The sequence below is a fragment of the Callospermophilus lateralis genome, chromosome 13 (assembly GCF_048772815.1).
Source record: "Callospermophilus lateralis isolate mCalLat2 chromosome 13, mCalLat2.hap1, whole genome shotgun sequence".
NCBI classification, from domain to species: domain Eukaryota; kingdom Metazoa; phylum Chordata; class Mammalia; order Rodentia; family Sciuridae; genus Callospermophilus; species Callospermophilus lateralis.
In genome coordinates this window covers 60067232-60086337 of record NC_135317.1, presented here as the reverse complement: position 1 = coordinate 60086337, position 19106 = coordinate 60067232, and the positions used below count along the sequence as shown (strand labels likewise).

General features: G+C 41.3%; 1 protein-coding gene and 1 long non-coding RNA gene across 7 annotated transcripts in view; one reads left to right on the top strand and one right to left on the bottom strand.

The window, feature by feature from the left end:
* The window catches only part of Wdr26 (WD repeat domain 26), a 42380-nt gene extending 40092 nt beyond the window's left edge, over window positions 1–2288 (bottom strand). Inside the window, exon 1 of one of the 2 annotated variants that reach the window (XM_076831623.1) lies at window positions 1390–2288. In XM_076831623.1, the coding sequence (XP_076687738.1) occupies window positions 1390–1811 (422 nt within the window). In that variant the 5' untranslated portion in view covers window positions 1812–2288. The remainder of the gene's footprint in view (window positions 1–1389) is intronic. The other variant, XM_076831622.1, reaches the window with a different exon arrangement.
* A 103-nt stretch (window positions 2289–2391) lies between these two features.
* Window positions 2392–19106, top strand: part of LOC143379192 (uncharacterized) — a 134623-nt gene continuing 117908 nt past the window's right edge. For 2 of the 5 annotated variants that reach the window (XR_013088438.1, XR_013088436.1), the window contains exon 1: window positions 2392–2565. This is a non-coding gene — a long non-coding RNA (uncharacterized LOC143379192). The other 3 variants (XR_013088437.1, XR_013088434.1, XR_013088435.1) reach the window with 2 other exon arrangements.

Below are 19106 nucleotides of genomic sequence, written 5' to 3'. Positions count from 1 at the left end.
AAACATTTCCTTTCTCTCTATACTAAAAATAGCAAATTTACTATGGTGTAGGTTCCAAACAGTCACGAGTTATTTCCTCCTGCTGCTGTCAGCTTGCTTCTTGTCTCAGTAATATGTTCTGTTAGCATTTACAAAATCTGTTTTCATACTTATCCTTTTCCTTGGGGAATAAAGTGAAATCTTCCTACAATATATTTCTCTTTGAGAGCTTAAAAGATTTATCAAATGTAATTTCTCCTATCACATACTTTGAAATCTAAGAACTCCATTTATCCGTCTTATATATTTTGTTTCAATGCAATGCTTTCTTCAGTTCTACTTATTTTTCAACCTTATTTTTGATTCTCTGCCTGAGAATCAAAATACTTTAATCATTTTCAGAAAGTGTGGTCCTTCTCCCACTCGCCAACAAATCCATAAGTATAAAACTACATATTTGCTAACCTAAGAGTTTATTTTAATCCATGCTTTGAAGCTAGGAAACTGTTGCATGGTTTCCCCTTCATATCATTCCGATTCTGGCTCCTCCATTAGGCTTCAGGGCACTCCCACCAATCCTACCTTCCACCCTCTTTAATTTTTCTTTGTGTGTATACAGAATGGTGGGATTTGGTAAAACCTCTTGTCTATCTTCATCCTATGTTAGTTACACAAGGCCCCTCAAACTGTATTTGGAAACAAATGATTCACCACTTCAGATGTTCCTTTTTCAGAGGCAATCATCTTGATTTTTACACTGGGATTTCAGCCTAGTGCTAGGCCTCTTGTACACACACATATGGGCCTTTAAATGACATCAACACAATATCTTACTTCATTATTCCCATCAGATTTATTCAACCTCTTTCCAAATTATTCCAGCCCCCCAGTTTCCATAAACACTTGTAGGTGATTGTATTTCCTGATTGGTAGTTTGCCTGGGTTGTTGTCATGGTTGGGGGTGGGGAGGTGTCCCACAAAGATGCCTCTGAGATATACTTGAAAAACAAATCCTCCAAGGTTCATTATTTCCACCAGCTCTAATCCACCCCTCCCCCAACACATACAGAGACACACTCCCGCATCTGTCTTTATTGACAGACAATTAAGCTCTGAAGGTGCGTGGGGAGGGATCATTATTTGGTTGCTACTACCGCTCCCCAACCCTTCAACTGCCCCGCTAGTCTCACAATTTGTCATACTGACTGATATTCCCCGATTTCCCTTCAGTTCTGCTCCTCCTCCCCGGGTGGGCCTGTCGGGCCGTGTCCTCCGCTGTACTGGGCTCTGCGTGTCCAGCGGCATTCTCTTTGAGCAAGCTCTTTCCAGCCTTCCTCTCCCACTCCCCCCTCCCCTGTGGCCTCAGTCCCTCGGTCTGTCCATCACCAGCTGCCGGTAAGAGATACTTACTTGAGCCCTAAGCCATTCAAGTGCTGTCCTATTAGCCTAATGACATCCTCATCTGACTGGGAGAGCCGCTTCTTCTTCTTGAGGCTGCTGCCCAGTTCTGGGGTGGCCAGGGAAGAGGAGGCGGCGGTGGTGGCGGAGGCAGCTGCGACGGTGGCGGAGGCTGCGGCGGCCGCCCCGCCGGGAACCCCGTTATTGACATTCAGGCTGTTGCTATTGTTGCTGGAGGCGGAGGGGGCGGAAGGCAGGAGCCCATTGGCGTGGGCCAGGTCCCCCGCGGACGACGACGACGAGGGGGACGACTCTCCGTTCTGGGCCGACAAGCAGGCGAGTTCCTGGGTCTGTCCCTGGCCCCCGCCGCCCCCTCCTCCTCCACCGCCGCTGCCACCACCTCCTCCTCCTCCTCCTGCCCCGTTGGCCTGCATGATGCTGCCGCTGACCAGGCTGTGGCCGCTACTTCGGTGGGAGACGGCGGCGGCGGAAGGGGCAGCAGCCGGGGGGAGTCCCACCACTACCACCACGGAGGAGGAGGAGGAGGAGGAGGACGACGACGACGAGGACGAGGACGACGAGGACGGAGGAGAGAGGCCTGCTCTGCCTGCCGAAGCCCCGGGCTCTCCTGCTCCCTCCGCCGCCGAGGCTCGGGGTTTCTTCCGCGGGGGCGGGGAGGCTCCGCCGGTGTCCGAGTCGGAGGAGGAGGAAGCGGAGGCCAGAGTTTCCTCGCCGAGAGAGGCCGTGGTGGGAAGCCGGTGGGGCGAGGCGGGGGAGGGGAGACGGGGGCCGGGGCGAGGGTCGGGGTGAGGGGGGGCCGGGGAGGCGGGTAGGGGGTCAGGACAGGAGGGTGGGGGTGAGTGGAGGGGAGGAGGAGGGGGAGAAGGAGGATCCGGGCCCTTTCCCCCCCCCCTCCCGGAGGCAGCTCAGGGTGCGCGGCCCGGGGGTCGCGCCGGGGGGCGCCGCGGGGCAGCTGCGGGGGCGCGGGGCCCGCCGCTGGGCTGAGCCCCGACGGTGGCGGCGGCGGCGGCGGGCGGCAGTGGAGGCAGCTGCCGCCTCTGTCCTCGGGTCCGCTCCGCTCTGCTCCCTGGTGTGTTGATTCTTCCCCCAGCTGCTGCCTAATGGAGTCCAGGCGCTCGCGTCACAGGAAATGCCTATACTGCCCTCCTCACTCACTTCCGGTGGCAGGTATGGAACCTATAGGGGGCCTGTCACCCGGCACGTGTGCCGGGGGCAGGCCCGGGGGTGAGGAGAGGGATACCTGCGGGTCGCCGGGGTCCGACCCGACCCCGACCCCTACCTCGGCTTGCTGCTGGTTTCGGCCCCGGCCCCGCTCGGGCCTCTCCTCCGGCGCCCTGGCGGGGCCGGCTCGGCGAGCAGTAAGTTCGTGGCCGCCCTCCGAGGTCGGGCGTGCACAGGATGGCAGAGTTCGCGTGCGTGCGTGCTTGTGTACACCAGTGTGACCTAGAAATGTAAGATGTGCGGTGGGACTGCAGTTTCACTGTCACAGGTCGAAGGTGTGAGTCGAGCAGATGGCCAGGTTTGGTAGCAAAAACTTCCAGGCACCGGGATGTGGTAGGCCCCTGCCGACTGGCTTAATGCATTATATCCAGGACTGAAACCAGGATTAACCAAGTTTTTCATAAGAGGATGGAAAAACTTGAATTTACACAGTCAAGTGCTACTACGCACAGTTGCTTTATCCGGGGCCATCCCAGGAGGTTTGAGATGTTGAGCAAAGTAGACTCTGCTCCACCGTTGAAAAAAAATCTTTAGGAGCATAACTGATGGCAGAAAAAGTCACAGAAAGGCTGAGAGTGTATGGAGTAGGGAAGGAACTTTGCTTTAGTTCTCCACTCTTTTTTAGCATTTTCCCAAGCACCACCTCCTCCCTTCTAGCTACCTCTTATTGAGTCACTGCCCAGTTCAGGGAGCAGTATCACAGACCAAGCTGGTACCTCCAAAATATGCATTTAGATCCAAGCTTGAAATTTTCAAGTGACCGGTGAGGCTTCTTTGCCCTGTGACTTACTAACATGGAATGTAGAAATGAAGTAACATAGGGATGAATCTTAATCATTGGTGAATAGATGGTCTATATGACCCCCAGTTTACATGTATGTTGTTATACATTGTATAAAATTTCTCAGAAGTTTGAAAAATCTCTCTCTAAAGTAGTTTCCCTGTGGAAAAGACTGACTGAAGAAATACATCTTATATCCCAAAATTTACGATATCAATTTTAATTTGGAGGTCTTTGGAAGTAGTTCTTTTTAAATTTAGAGGTATAATTCAAATGATGCTGATGAGAGATTAGTAAAGAATCCTGAGCTCTCTCGACCTTTAGATTGAAAGAAGGGAGAAGACAACCAAGGCAGGATCTTACAGAGATTTAGCTTTGCAGTTCTCATCTCTTAAATATGCTTCCAGGTGGCAACTTTAATTGCAAGGTGACTCACATACAATATTTATATTCACCTGAGACAGACCTGAGTTCTAGTCAAGGTTCACAGGGCACTGTCACTGTATCCAGCAAAGCCAGAATTACTAGACAGTTAACACCTTTAGAGATCTCTGTATATTAACTGTAAAGGCCTTATTATTAAAAGGTTGTTATTGTTTTAGCAAAATATACTTTTTGCAGAATGGTTTGTAGTAATTTTTTAGACCCCTAGCAACACTGAGAATGAGTAAAGTCTGTAGATTTATTCTGAATAGTCTATAGCTTTCCTATAAAGGATATAATCACTTAGCTACAGACCAGGCTAACACTTCATTAGCAAAAGAAGAAAGACGAAAGGAAGAAGAAACTGGATTCTGTTGGTATCTAAACTCAATATGTATATTCCGCTTTTCTTACTTTTAGATAACAAGATTGTTTTTATTAGAATTCTGAATTTCTCAAGTCCATGGGTGCTTATATTTTTCTTTAGACTAAAACAGACTGGGAACTTTTTGTCTGAATTCTAGGTCTTTTCAGAGCCAGGTTTCAGGTCCACTTGCAAATGGATAATTTTGAAATACCATTCTACACACTCAGAAACTTTCAGTAATACTGTATTCCTGCAAGATAAAATCCAAATTCTGTTTTGCTCTCCACAGATTGATTTCAACTTTAGTCTTTTTGACTTTCTCACTCTTTATTTTTTCTTTTTAATTAACACATGATGATGGTACATATTTATGGAGAAATTTTATCTCTTATTGATCCTCTTTATGAACCTTTCACTACTGTTCCCCAAATATGCCGGGCTTATTCTTCTGAATCTTTGGTTCCACCTTCCCATCTTTTCTCCACTGTCTGATTCCAGTTAATCTTTCAGAACTCAGCTCATTTCAGACCTCTTCCAGGGAGCCTTTCCTGACTTCCAGCCTCCATCCATCATTTAGAGTATCATATATTAGGACCCACAATCATGAAGACTGCTTGTAATGTAACTTGCTGAGATGTATTCTCCAAGCCATCAGAACCTTTGGAGACCTTTGTTCCCCTGACTTGCTTTCCCCTTTTCATTCTCCTCCTGGAGAAGATTAAGTTGGGTTTAGGAATAAAGGTAAAATTGTCTTGTAGATATATTTAGATATTTGATTAAATTCATTTCTATATTGTTTTGTAGATATATCTTGAAGATATATTTAGATATTTGATTAAATTCATTTCTATACTGTTTTAACAGAACTCTATCTGACCAACACTATGCTGGGTTCCAAATAAGAACCTAAATGTCTAAAAATATTTAGGCAAAGGCTTTCAGGTGTATCACCCTCCTCCAGGGATGCAGTATCCAACTGACTTCTGTTGCCTTTCCACCTCTAAAATACCTGTGTACTATGTGTATATGAGATTCCCAAGTAGTGTATAAATTCTGTGAATGCAGGATCTGTGTACTCATCCAAGCCAGTATTTTTCAGACTGTGGGTCATGACCCATTTGTGAGTCATAAAATCAATTTTTATTTTAAGAAGTAAAGTGGAAAAGTACAAAAACATAGAAAATATTCAAATAAACCACCCGTAGGAGGGATGATTATTATTTTGTGAAACTTTTGTTTTAATGACAGATATATGTCTATGCTTTACAAGGTAAAATATGTTTCTTTTGTAGGTCATTCTCAAAGTTTGAAAAACACTCATCTACAGTCAGTCCTGATTGACTCAAAGACAGCTCAAGAAATAGGTGTTAGATATACAAATGACACTTCATTGGACTGTTCATTGTAAAAAGTAAAAGCTATTAGATTTTAAAAAGTGAAGATAGTGTGGGTGTTTATAATAGAACATGATGCCAAATTTTCACAAACCTTTGTAAAACGTATAGAGAGTTATTTTTCTGTTAAGATATAAGTTTAAAGCCTGGGGGTATATACCTTAGTGGTAGAGCACTTGCCAAGCATGGGGGAGTCCCTGGGTTTAATCCCCAGCACTGCAAAATAAATAAATTAATTAAAAATAAATATAATTATATATAAAATATTTAAGTGTATACCTCAGCCTAGCATTTAATACCAATTTATTTAATTTCTGTTAGGAAGAGATATTTTTCAGAAACTCAGGTTTCCTGAGAAGGGATATATTTATATATAGTTTCATTTCTAGTTTTTCTTTAAGGTAAAATTGGCAAGCTAGACTTATTGGACTTGGTGGGTTTGGAAGTATTAGGGAATGGATTTGAGAGCATTCTTAGAGTCAGAATACTTAGTCAGCTGATTGTCCTTTGGCAAGTCATTTAACTTTGTTGCTCCTCAGACACATCATGTTTTACATAGGACAATGACACCGGGTAGCCTGTCTGATAGAGTTGATGTGGGGGTCAAGTGAAATCACAAATAGAACAAATTCTACCACGCGGCCAGCGCAATGGTTTCATTAATGAGGTTCTTGGCATAAAAGTTAGCTAGCGAGATCGAAATAAACACACAGACTCAGTTACCTTTTTCTATGACCAGGTCCGAGACGGCTCCCCTCTCTGGTTCCCTCCTCTAACCGCCCGGCAGGGCAGCAAGGATTACTCAGGGCTAGCAGGAGAGAGAGAGAGAGCGAGCACGCCAGGGAGTAGCCTTTTATTGGGGAGCAAGAAATTCAGGGGAGAATTCCATCCAATGAAGGTTGAAGGGGGGGGCCGCACTCCAAGGTCAGGGTCAGTGATTGGGCCTCCAGGGTCAGTGGTCAGTTACACCCCCACACGGACAGGTTCTCTCAACAGGAGAGGGCCGGGAAAGCTCCGACACAGCCAGAGCGCCTCAGACCCTAACCGGGAGTCACCCAGTCACGTGTGAGAATGGCTCCCGACAACAAATACTTGTAATATTTCACTATGTTGAATTGTTTCAAGGTAAATTTAAGTCCTTCAAAATTTAAAAAGAATTTGAGAGGGCTGAGGATGTAACTCAGTGGTAGAGTGCTTGCCTGCATGCTTAAGGCCCTGGGTTCAAGCCCAACTCTGCAGTCAACCAGTCAATCAATACATGATTCGACACAGCTAAGTGCAAAGGTATGAGATAGTTTTAATATTATTAGTATTTCTGAGCTGTGGACTGTAATCACTTTCCTACTCTGTCACTTAGCTGTGTTCTTTTGTAGCTTTAGGCAGACAACTTTGAATGTCATGCTTCATATTGGTCTTCCATGAGGGGATAAAGGCACAGTAACCTGGCAATTTTACCTACTGTTCCATGCATCTCTCCAGCTCTTTCTTACCTCCCCAAAACATTTGATTCATGCCGTGAGCATTCAGTGTACTCCTGTACTCAGTAGTTGGGGTGGCAAACCAGGTATATCTCTGTGCAAACTCAGGATGAATTTCTGCTTTACAGTCAGAAGTGAACAGGTATTCACCTCCCTGTCAGCTGAAAATGGTCCTTTTCTCAATAGCCATCTCAAGCTGTTCCTGAGATCCACTTGGCATAAATAACAATGTCTTGGGAAGTTTTTTGAAGGAATCAAAATGGACCATAGAAATAAGATTAATTTTTTCCTACCATACTGCTGGTATAGACTGCTTGGAGTAGTTTGTAATTGCTGGACTGACTTTGTGGTAGGGTTACACTAAAAAAACACATGTAACATTAACCTCTGGGTACAAAGATATTCACTGAATTATTGTTTTTAAGAGCAAAAAGAAAATGGTAATCACCATGTGCTGATAAGTACATAATGGCAAGATATGTTATTAAGTAAAAAATGCATGTTACAAAACATTGTGTATAATATGATGCATTTTGGTGAATGAATAAATACATATGACCATATTTTTTCCTGGTAGGACAGAAAAGCATAAACAGTGGTTTACCTTTGGGTAAAGGACTGGGATAGCAAAGTTCTTATTTTTCATTTTATACTTTTCCTCAGTGTTTGTATTTTCCACTATATAAATGTATTTTAAAAAATTGTCAACAGAGTTTATTTGAGTTATGAAGATTACAGATAATTTTACTTTCTTTTTTTGCTTTTTTAAAGCCCTCACCTTTTTAAAAGAACACTCAAAAAACCATCCAAATATTCTTGAAAACTTAGTTATAATAACACGTCAGATAAAGCAATGCTGTGCATATTTTATTGACATTAAGTGTATTTTTTTTTAAATCTCCTTTTTATCACCTGTACCTCCTGTATTCTCAGACTGCTGTCTCTATACATATATAACCCATCTCTCATTTGGTTAAATTCATCTGGGGAATAAAGGGCAAAAAGACATTCCTATTTATTAACTTTGAAAAGTAGGTAAATAATTAATAGCCCTGGGAGTCTCTGCATAGACTGTAGACAACAGGCCCTTTGGGCAGTCATCCTCATTCTTAATTTCAAATGTACTATTTATCCCTCTGGAATTATGATAATAAATAATAATGGAAAAATGCAATTATGACTATTAAGTTCTAATTATTATGAAGAAAATATGTATACACAGGCCATATAGAGACAACAGACCAATGATTAGACACTTAAAACTGAAAAAATTTAAAAGACTGTAGTAGATAGTTACATATAAAAATTATTGAAAGGATATCTGGATTTCTTCAGTTCAGTCTTTTTATCTTGTTAGGGGTGTAACTCAATGGTAGAGTGCATGCATAGCATTCTAAAAGTTCTGGAATTCAATCCCCAGCACCTAAATAAATTAATCAATTTAAATTGTGCTCTTTAGTAAGCAATAGTAAATATATAGGCAAGTATGAACTATAATAGCCTAAATTTGAAAAAAAATTGTTGAATGAAAGGCCATGAATGCCAATATTAACAACATAAAAGTAAAACAATACTGTGCTTCCTGAGGCAAGTAGAACAGTGTTGGGCTAAATCAGACTAGTGGAATTTTAGCGACTTTTAATACTAATGGAGTTTGCCTCTTCACATATAAAAGCCAGCTTTCTCCATACATTTCTGAAAGATGAGGATGTCCATTTTTTGTTATCCCTTTGACCTCTTATCTCAGAATGTCTTTTTCTCACATCCCCAACTTATCAACAAATGCTATGGCATAGAAATAGTTGTGTTCATAAGGTTTAGCCAGAATTTCTATGCTGTGCTTGTCACTTTGTTTTTTAGTGGCCATTTGTACCATTCTTATCCTTTCCTGTGATGATAGATATCCACAGTGGAGCTTCTTAGTATAAAATAATACTAAGAGCTAACACTCTGGGGCAGGCATTATTCTGCGTGTTTTATTCATATTGTACTATTTTAATTTTCTATCAATCTTGAGGGTTCTACATTATCTTAACCTCTACAGATGATAAGTTGAAGCACAGAAAATTTGAGGTCATATAACTGGTTGTGTGGCAGAATTGGGTGCACAGGCTTCAAAACAGGTGTTCAACCCCTCCAATACATTACTTTTCAGAGATGGCTGGTTGTAGACTCTGAAAGGAAGCTGTTATTTAGTTCTGTAGGTGTTAAAAGAAGAAATGGAACAAATTTTGTAAGTTAAATTTTGAACTTAGCCCTTTTGTGTGCATGAAGCCTTATCCCCTTACCTTTGAAGCCTGCATCATTTCATCAGCCTAATTAGTAATAGATAAGTGGACCCCTAAGGGATACTAAAAGGTTTTCTTTCCTTCAGAAGCTATCACATGGGGGTGCCTTATCAAAGATATAGTTTATTTCTCCAAGAAGTCCTTGTTGAAATGCAGACATTCTGCCTAACAGGGGTAGTAGAGCAAGCCTAGGTATAACCTGGAGATTTGTTGATTTAGGACACTACATCTAGATGTGGCAAATGACAGCAAGAAGGAATAAGTGAATTTTCTTTCCTTGTGAGTTAGGAAAGCACCCAAAACTGGAGTTCCTGAGAGACACATTACATCCCGAGGCCTTAGCCAGGTTTATTTTTTGCAACCACTTTCATCTATCTAATGAGGATTTCTAAACTATAATAGTTGAGGATCCTGGAATAAGAGCCAGACTTGATTTATTCAGGGATTTCATACTTGGTTATTTTACTCTGTTAGCAGTTTTAGTCAGGTCCATTGTCAGGGGAAGCCACCAATACCTAACTGAGATGAGGCTAGATAGTATGAGCTTGATATATAGGGACATGACAGAAAAGGTCAGCTGAGGCTGTAGGAGTCTACTGCTTGCTGGGGGGAGGGCATGAAAACTAGGCTACAAGGTATTATTTTAATTATAACATACTTCTATTTCAATATGCAGCTCTAAAAGATAACAACTCTTTGAAAACATTGTTGCAATACCCTTGTAACCCCTAAAAAATTAATAATCCCTTAATTATCAAATATGCGGTTAGTGCTCAAATTTCTCCAACTGTCTCACAATTTTTTTTTAACAGTTGGCTTGTACGAAGTAGGAGCCAAACAAGGCCCACACATTTCATTTAGTTGAAGTGTTTAAGTCTCTTTCTTTTTTAAGTTAAAGTAACATACATAGAGAGGAGTATATAAATTTGTAAGTGTACAACTCAGTTTCCTGTGAAATCAGCACTCAGGTCATGAAATAGAATGCTGCCAGGATCCAGTGGCATCTTATTGTAGTTTTAATTTGCATTTATCTGATGACTAATGATGTTGAGCGTGTGTGTGTGTGTGTGTGTGTGTGTAGACACACATATACTTATTTTTTTCCATTTGTATGCTCTCTTTTATGAAGTTCTTTTTCAAGTCTTTACTCTCATCATTTTTTTTGGTACCAATGATTGAACTCAGGGGCGCTTAACCACTGAGCCACATCCCCAACCCTTTTTTTGTATTTTATTTAGAGACAGGGTCTCACTGAGTGGCTTAGCGTCTCGCCATTGCTGAGGCTGGCTTTAAACTGGCCATTCTCCTGCCTCAGCCTCCTGAGCCACTGGGATTACAGGTGTGTGCCACCACACCCAGCTCCACTCATCCACTTTTAAGATTTCATTGATTTGTGGAACTCAGTGGGGATATGAGTCCTTGGTTAGATGTGTATACTGCAAATATATTCTCCCACTGTGTGGTTTGCTTTCATTCTTAATGGTATCTTGATGAGCAGAAGTTCTCTAATGAAATCCAATTTATCAATTGTTCCCTTTATGGTTTGTGCTTTTTGTATCTTACTTTAGAAGTCATTCCTTGTCCTCAAGGGCATGAAGATATTCTCCTATGTTATCCTCTAGAAGTTTCAGTGTTTTGCCTTTTACTTTATGTCTGCAGTCCTGAGTTTTGTGACCAATGTAAGGTAGGGGGTCACGCTGCATTGTTTATCCATAGTGGATATCCAGTTGATACACCTCACAGTAAAAAAACAAAACAAAAACACTCATTCTGTCTCTGTTCTGTAGTGAGGTCATTAGAGGACTGTACAGTATACTTTTATTTCTAACCTCTCTGCTTTATTCCATGGGTCTATTCAAGAATCTATATGCATAAGTAAGGAAAAATTTGTGCTAATTCCATGCTGACCTCATTGCTGTAATTTTGTAACTTTTGCTATCTGGTAGTGTAAGTAACTTTTTCTTTAAGATTGTCTTGGCCCTTTCTTTGTGTTTCTTTAAAATGTAGAATCATCATATTGATTTCCACACAAAAAAATTGCTGTGAATTTGATTGGAATTGCAATAAATTTGTAGCTCAATTTGGGAAGAACAAACACATCTTTGTTTTTTATCTAGGAATTTTTGTATCTGGGAGTAAGGTATATTTCTCTACTTTGATGGGTCTCCCTTAATATCATATTTAATTTTTCTCAGTGATGTTTCATGGTTTTCTATGTAGAAATCTCACACAATTTTCTAGATTTATTCCTAGGTATTGGGATTTTTTTGATACTAATGTAAATGTTATCATGTTTGAAATTTTATTTTCCTCTTCCTGTTCTAATGCTAAGACTATTGACAAGTAATTTCATCATCAAAGGCAAACTAAAAGCTCATAGCAGGGCTATTCTTTGGTTTTGAATTTAGTATGTTTTGACAAATTATATTTGCTTTTCACCTCCAAATAACAATACAGCTGGTATCTCATTCTTTGTAAGTATTAGACTTAAACTCTCTCTTTGGCAGAATTGGGAAGAGGGGGCTCCAGAAATTCATTTAGAAGGGATGAAGGAGTCTCCTGGGCAGAGCTCATCCTCTGGGAGCTAGAGCCAAGCTGGACCCACTTGACCTTGTAACAAAGCCCTAAGAAGAGAGCTCTGGAGACCGTGTGGTGTCTGTCACTCATTTGTCTTCCAGTCTGGGCATCTATGGACTCATGTCTCATTGCAGTCGTTGGAGGCTAATCTTATAAGAAGCGGGGCGGGGGTGGGGGGCTTTGAGTAGAAATGTAAAGAACTACTTGAGCAGTAATTTCAGAAAACACTGGATATAAGCTTTATTGCTTTGTTACCCTTTGATATCATATCACAGAAGGAGGGAAGACATTGTCCTTTACTTTGTACAGAACTCTTATAGCTTTGACATCTTATTGCAGACCTACCAAAGGCATCGCCAGGGCCAGCAGCAATAGTGGTTATGGGAATCTATTTATTGAGTGATTGCTAGGTACCAGTCACTATTCTAACTGCTCTATAAATATTAACTCGTTTAATCATCATAACTACCCCCATGATGAGGTTAGATAATGTTATTTAGAAAAAATAAAAGCAGAAACTGAGGCACAGAGAGGCTAAATAGCTTGCCCAAGGTTACAAAGCCCATACGTGGAAAAGCTGGGATTCGAACCTAAACTGGCAGGTTACAGAGTCTGTGCTTTTTACATTATATAGCCTTTTAGGTGATCACAGCAAGTGAGGGCCACAGGAGGAAGAAAGGGATAAAGTGGGGGGTTCTTGCAGAATGCCTTGCTAGGTAGCCCGTTGTATTTGATCTTCAGCACCTTTGAGATATCCCTTGAGGACAGAAATATCTTGAGATAGGGATGGGGCTACTTTAGAAGGGGCTGGGGGCTACATTAGCAGTTAAGATCCAGAGAAGTGAAACACAGGTGAGATAATCATAACTTGATCTTAGAGCAGATTTACAGACTTAAGAAATGTAACATCCATTGATTTTTCAATTTTATCACCTTAAAATTTCCTTAGAGTAAGTGGAGTCATGACTTCTTGTCTGTTCTTTCTCTGAGGCGACAGGCACATCTATATTTAGACGGATAGTCATGCTTCTGTGGCGATGGACCAGTGTGTGCCTCCAAAAATGGCCGTGCGTTGAAACAACGAGTATCTCCATGGACAGAAAAATTATCAACATTGTAGATTGGATGTACACACAGCAGAAGGATTTCTACACAAATTTACTTATGAAGCAGATAAACTAGCATTTGTGCTAGGAACATAGATGACCACTTAGGCCACTGTCCATGAGTTTATGGAAGCAAACAAGCTCAGATTTGGCTGCATCACAAATAGAATGAATCTAGGGCTTCAGAGGCCTGATGCACCAGAACCATTCGTTCTAATGAAGAACATCAAAATTTTCCCCACTGACATGAACCAGAAACTTGGATTTTTTTAACCCCATCTTTTCTTTCCCTCCCACATCTCATGTGTCACCAAGCTCTATTGATTCTATCCTTTAAATAGCTTTTAAATCTGGCTCCTTTTTTCTACCTCTGTTGCTACTAATAGTTTGTATCCTTTACATTTTTTTTTTCACCTGCATTAGACAACAGCCTCCTAAATTCTTTGTTCTTTTCTATAATTAGTTACCTTCACTGCCACCAAGATTATCTTCATAAGGCATAAATCCATTATGTCACTTCCCTACTTAAAACTGTTTTGATGGCTGTCATTGCTGAGAGGATAAAAACAAATGTCCAGGGGTTTAAGAGCTATCCATGCCTCACTTTCATCGCCCCCATCTTTTCCACTTCCTCTAACCAGTTATACTAGACCTCTGGGGTTCTAGGAACCCAGGGACCACTTTCAGACTTGGTGCCTCTGTTGTGATTTTCCTCAGTGCCTTGTCTACCATCCCTGCCTCACTCTTATCCTTTTGGCCAACTCTGCCTTTCCTTGGAGATTGTCCTCACACTCTCTTGGGGAGAAGTCTCGATACCCTTCCACAAGCATTCTCACCCTTTGTACCCTGAGAAGGTCTGGCTTCCCTCGTAGACTGTGGGGCTCTTGAGGAATATCTTACTCCTCGTCATATTCTCAGTTTGCTGTGGGTACTTTGTGGATATTTGCTGAATGTGGTTTCTCCATCCATCCAACCCTCCAACCATTATTTCAACTAATATTTTTGAGTACTTCCTGTATTCAAGGCACTGTTCTAGTAGGTGCTGCAAATATGCGGTGGACAAGAAACATTCTTAATTCCATGGAGCTTATATTCTTAGAAATTCATCCAAGTTTATATTCTAATCTTATATTTTGTCTTCTAGGGAACACAGGCAATAAAGAAAGAAATAGGAACTATTTCAGGTGGTGTGGGGTAATAGGCAGAGGATTAAGGTAGGGTCATAGGACATAGTGTGTGGATAGGCACTTTAGAAAGTCAGGGAGAACCTCTCTAAGGGGGATTTTTGAGACTGAGATCTGAATGAATTGTTCTTGTGAAGATCAGGATGATCTGCATTTCAGGCAGAAGAAACAGACAATGCAAAGGCCTTATGATAAGGACAAGCTGACTTTTGGAATAAGCACTCTAGTTAACTAAGGTTAAGACAGGAATAGAGCACAGTGAAGAAAATGCCTGTAAGGGAGATGGAACCAAACAGATAGATAGTAGCTGGTTTGGGGGCCAAAGGTAATTTACTGTTTAAAACATACTAGATATTTATTGGCAGCTGTCAGTAGCAAAATAAAAAGGCCCTGTTGTTCATAACTGATACACAAAAACACTTAGGAATGTAGGTGCCAAATACCTTTCTCAGTGTCACTTGGAGCCAAGCTCTCTGTGTCAAGATGGCCTGTGTGAAGAAATCACCTGCTTTTAATTCGCTTGGGTTTCCATTGTTCTTTGGGCCTTCACTTTGTTTAAGCCACAGGGTTAATAAAGCCACAAGAATGTGAACACTTTCATTTGTTCTGAAATGTGCTCACTTTAACCTTTACAGTGGGAAAAGCTTTTAATTTACCCATCCTTCAGTATTTGCCTGCTTAATATTTTTATTTCCTTTCTTTGCTTCTTGAAGCACATGTGCCAATCAGAAATCCTGTGTACTCTTGTGCAGGGCAAGCCATGTGCTCGTGTACACACAGGCCATGGTGGGGCATCATATCAGAAAAGCTGTTCCTAGTATAGTTGGCTCAAGTGGGAGGCCACTATGTAGCAACTACAAAGCTCATCACAGGTAGGCTGAACATTGAACTTGCCAAGCAGGAGTTGTGGCTTGGGACAACCTGTTGATCAACTTTGTTCTGACCAACAATGTTCCCTTGAAACCCTGGGGTTGGGTTCAGAAGACCCAAAAGAGTTCTGTTTCATAGAGAGGTTCTCCTTGCTACAGAGGTAATGTATGGGAGATACACAATTTTTATTTCCCCCAGTGGAAGCGTGGGTGTCATACGGGAAAGCTGGTCTGATAAAAATGTTCACATCATTGTGGTTATATTAATCAAGTAGCTTGGCCATACGAAGACCATGTCTAGATAGCATAATAGAACCCACCAAGGCTCAATTGTCTTTTTTTTTTTAATTTTATTTTCCATTGTATTATATTCTTGGTTATTTTTGTGGGAATTGACCATCTAGAAAAGTTATTTAGTCATATGTTATAGTAATTTAGGATTAAAAGGAATTTTGAACCTCTAAACTTTCATACAAGGTAAATGAGGCCCAGAATGATTAAGTATCTTGCTCAAGGGAAGAGATTGGGTTGCTGTCACATCTGGCTCTACTAGTCTGGGGTTCCTGACTTCCAGGATGGTTTGTCTATCCCTAGTCATGTTGCCTCTAATTAATACAGGGAGGTAGAAAAGTGGACCAGATGAAAAAATATTTAAAGCTCATAGTCCATGTTTAAAAATTCAGAGATTAAGGGCTCGGGTTGTGTGGCTCAGCGGTGGAGCACTTTCCTTGCATGTGCAAGGTGCTGGGTTCGATCCTCAGCACTACATAAAAATAAATTAATAAAATAAAGATTTTGTGTACAACTACAACTAAAAAAGAAATATTTTTTAAAAATCTAGAGATTACACATAAGAATCTGAATTTCTAGTTTTTCCTTTTCAAAGATTTGGGTCCAGACTTTCGCAAGACAAACTGTTGATATTGACAGTATAGCTTCTGATTTTAGGCAGAATGTGCACACTCCAGTTTTTCATAGTCTCCACTACTCAGTATTGCTTCCTAGATATGGAGGTTGACTGCCAGTTACTATTTATGGTCAAACGTGCACTGTAGAGTTTCTGATAGAATTAAGAAAAAAGTGAAGTATTTCTCATACCCATGTAGGCTGTATTTCAAGAAGAAATGAATGTTTTAAAAAGTAAAGTATTTCAGAGCCAAAGGATACAGCTCAAGACAATATTATGAAACAAATCTATTTAACACCTGTAGGCATTAAAAGTTGCAGCTTTTGTCAAAATCTTAACAACATAATCAGAAGAAATTTGGGTCCATCTTTTAACTGTGAGATTGTGGTACACCTTTGACAAAATTTGTAAGTACATTTTTCATGGTGTGGAGAGGAAACAGTGGAAGAAACAGAAGAAATAGGACTCTTGTCTGTTTTTCCCCTTATCCTAGAACTGTTAAGACATGTGATCAGTTTGCTTAGACACTGAATCAAGTTACCCAAAAGGTTATGTAGTAAGAATCTTTTCATGTTGACTACTTTCAATGGGGTCATCTTGAAATGTTCTGATAATCTTGGCAGCACAGCTACTGGCAAAGTCAGAACTGAGAGCTAGCTCTGTGCCGTTTGCTGAAGTAACAGTGAAATAGCTTGAAGGAAATGCACCACATTACTCTAGAAATAAAGTACAAATAACGTGCCACAAACAGCTCCTTGAATAAAAGGTGCCATTGTTTCACCACCCCACTATTGAAAAATATACCAATTGTAGGCCCATTTCTATTCATGAGTTTTGGGTTTTTTTTTTTTTTTTGTCTCCAATTCTGCCTATACTTAACCCCCACCAACTAATATTTCTGTTGCAAAGCCAGAAGTCTCAGTAAGGTTAAAAATAATTTTGCTATATTGTGTTGAACATAATTGAAATGTCATGAGCCATCTAGAGAGCAGAAGAACCAGTTCTCTCTTGTTGCCATTGGTGTAGTCTGTTTGCTTTTCTCTGCCCTCACTGAAGCTTGAGCTGAGAAACCTGGTGAGGAATGTTTCCTCTGGCGTTTCGACAGGCACAGCTATTTGTCACTGCCTCAGAAGTTGCTTGGCTGCAGGTGAGGAAGGCTGCCCTTATGGGAGGGATAATTATGGTCAAGGACCTGTCTGAACTTTCAGCTGGCCTTGCTCTGTGCCCAGACTGATATCTGATGCAGGAAGTCTTCTCTTAAATTCATATTCATGTTCATATTCATGATTTTCTTACTCTAGAAGGCACACTACTTCAGGTCCTGGTGAAGAGACTGGATATTCTGAAGCAGGCCTTTGGTTTGGCTTAATGCAGGGTTGGGAGGTGGTGTCTCTTGTGGAAGAAGGATTAAGTAGAGGGAGGAGTCATTGTCATTAGGATACCCATACACAAAACTGAACATGACTGCTCACCTCACTGACTCACTATCTGAAGCATGATTAACCTGGAAGAGGAGGGGCAGACAGATATTTGATTCAGTGGAGTGAGTACCAGAATTCCTTCCCTTTCCACCCCCACACCTTATTGATTACTTCTTTTCCAGAGGACCTGGAGGCCTAGAAATCCTGACTGGTAAAGTCTGTCTTGGCCTGGTGAAACCCTTGTCATTTGGCCCCACAGAGTAGAACTTGTGATTGAGAACAAAAGGTCTGGATGCTCTTTGACTTAGCAGGAACCTGGTAAACAGTGACTAAACAATGACTTCAGTGCCCAGAGGGGAGGCCCGTCATTAACTTGGCCTCTTTGAGAAACTCAAAGATGGATTAGGGTGCTATTGGATTGGCTTAGTGTAACCTTCATCAAGAAGAGCATGTCCAAGGAATTGGTCAGGGATAGAATATGGATAGCATTATGAGAGATTATTTTTTTGTTCTATACTTTGTATATCATAAATAATCGGATAATGGGGGAAAAAATCTCAATTGCCATATCGATATTGGCCACATCGAAGCAACAGTTATTATTCCAGTCATGGTAAATTAATGTAGATCCCAAAGCAAACATTGTTTTACCTCCTTTTTATTTTTATATGAGGCATTTGGCTTGTACATTATGTTTGAAACATCAAACATCAAGTGTAGTCATTTGAATGTGAATACCACTTATGTTTTAATAATAATTGGCATCTTTAATATGTGTATGGTAGCACCACAGGTGTGTCATTTTAAATTATGGTATAGCATTTAAAGCGTGTAGTGACTAAAATAATTACTGTTGCTTTATGTGGCCTATATAGGATATACCAGTTTAGCAGATGTGGTCATTTAGCACACATAAAAAGGTTACCTTAATTTGCCTGTCAAAAACCATGGAGATCACAAGTCTCAAGTAGAATTAAAATATCCTTAACATTGTCCATAAAGTCTTTTCTTATCTCCTCCTGTCTCCTTACACCACATCCTGCCCTTTTCTACAGGGGTGGTGTTTCTACACAGTAAAGTTCCATCCATGAAAAGCCCCAACACATAGTGGGTCTGAATCCTGTCTAATCCTTTCCCCAGCCCTGTGGCCCAGAAGTGGGATATGGTCCAGGGAGCAGCCTTGATAAGTGCCAGCTGTGACATGGTGCAAGAATTCTCTTTTCTTTTTGATATTCTTCTGTTATGCCATCCCAAGGAAGAGGTTTGCTCATTCTTGAGCCCCTCCTTGCAAGAGGCTGTGTTGTAACCACTTCCCATCCCCCTCTCTCCTGGGATGGATGTTGGTGATCCTAGAAGATACAGGATGAGGCTTGCCCCAGGAGTCTCCTGGCGTCCTCCACAGTGTGTTGACTCCAGAGGAGTTGGGTGCAGGGAGACAGCCAGGGTGAGCAGCAAGGGAAGAAAGCAATGTAACTCACCCTGGGTGACAGCCTATGAAGGAAACATCTCTTCCCTGTGCTCTAGTGTAGAGATTGGATGCTTCTAGGTCAGCAGCTTGTCAGGCTTGGTAAAGAAAGTATGTAAGGAGTCAATAGGAAGTGAGCAAGAGGCGTGGCGTTTCAGGTTAAATAGGAAGAGCTTCTACACATAGAACTGGATTTTTAAAACAAGGATGGCTGTAGCTGAACCTCC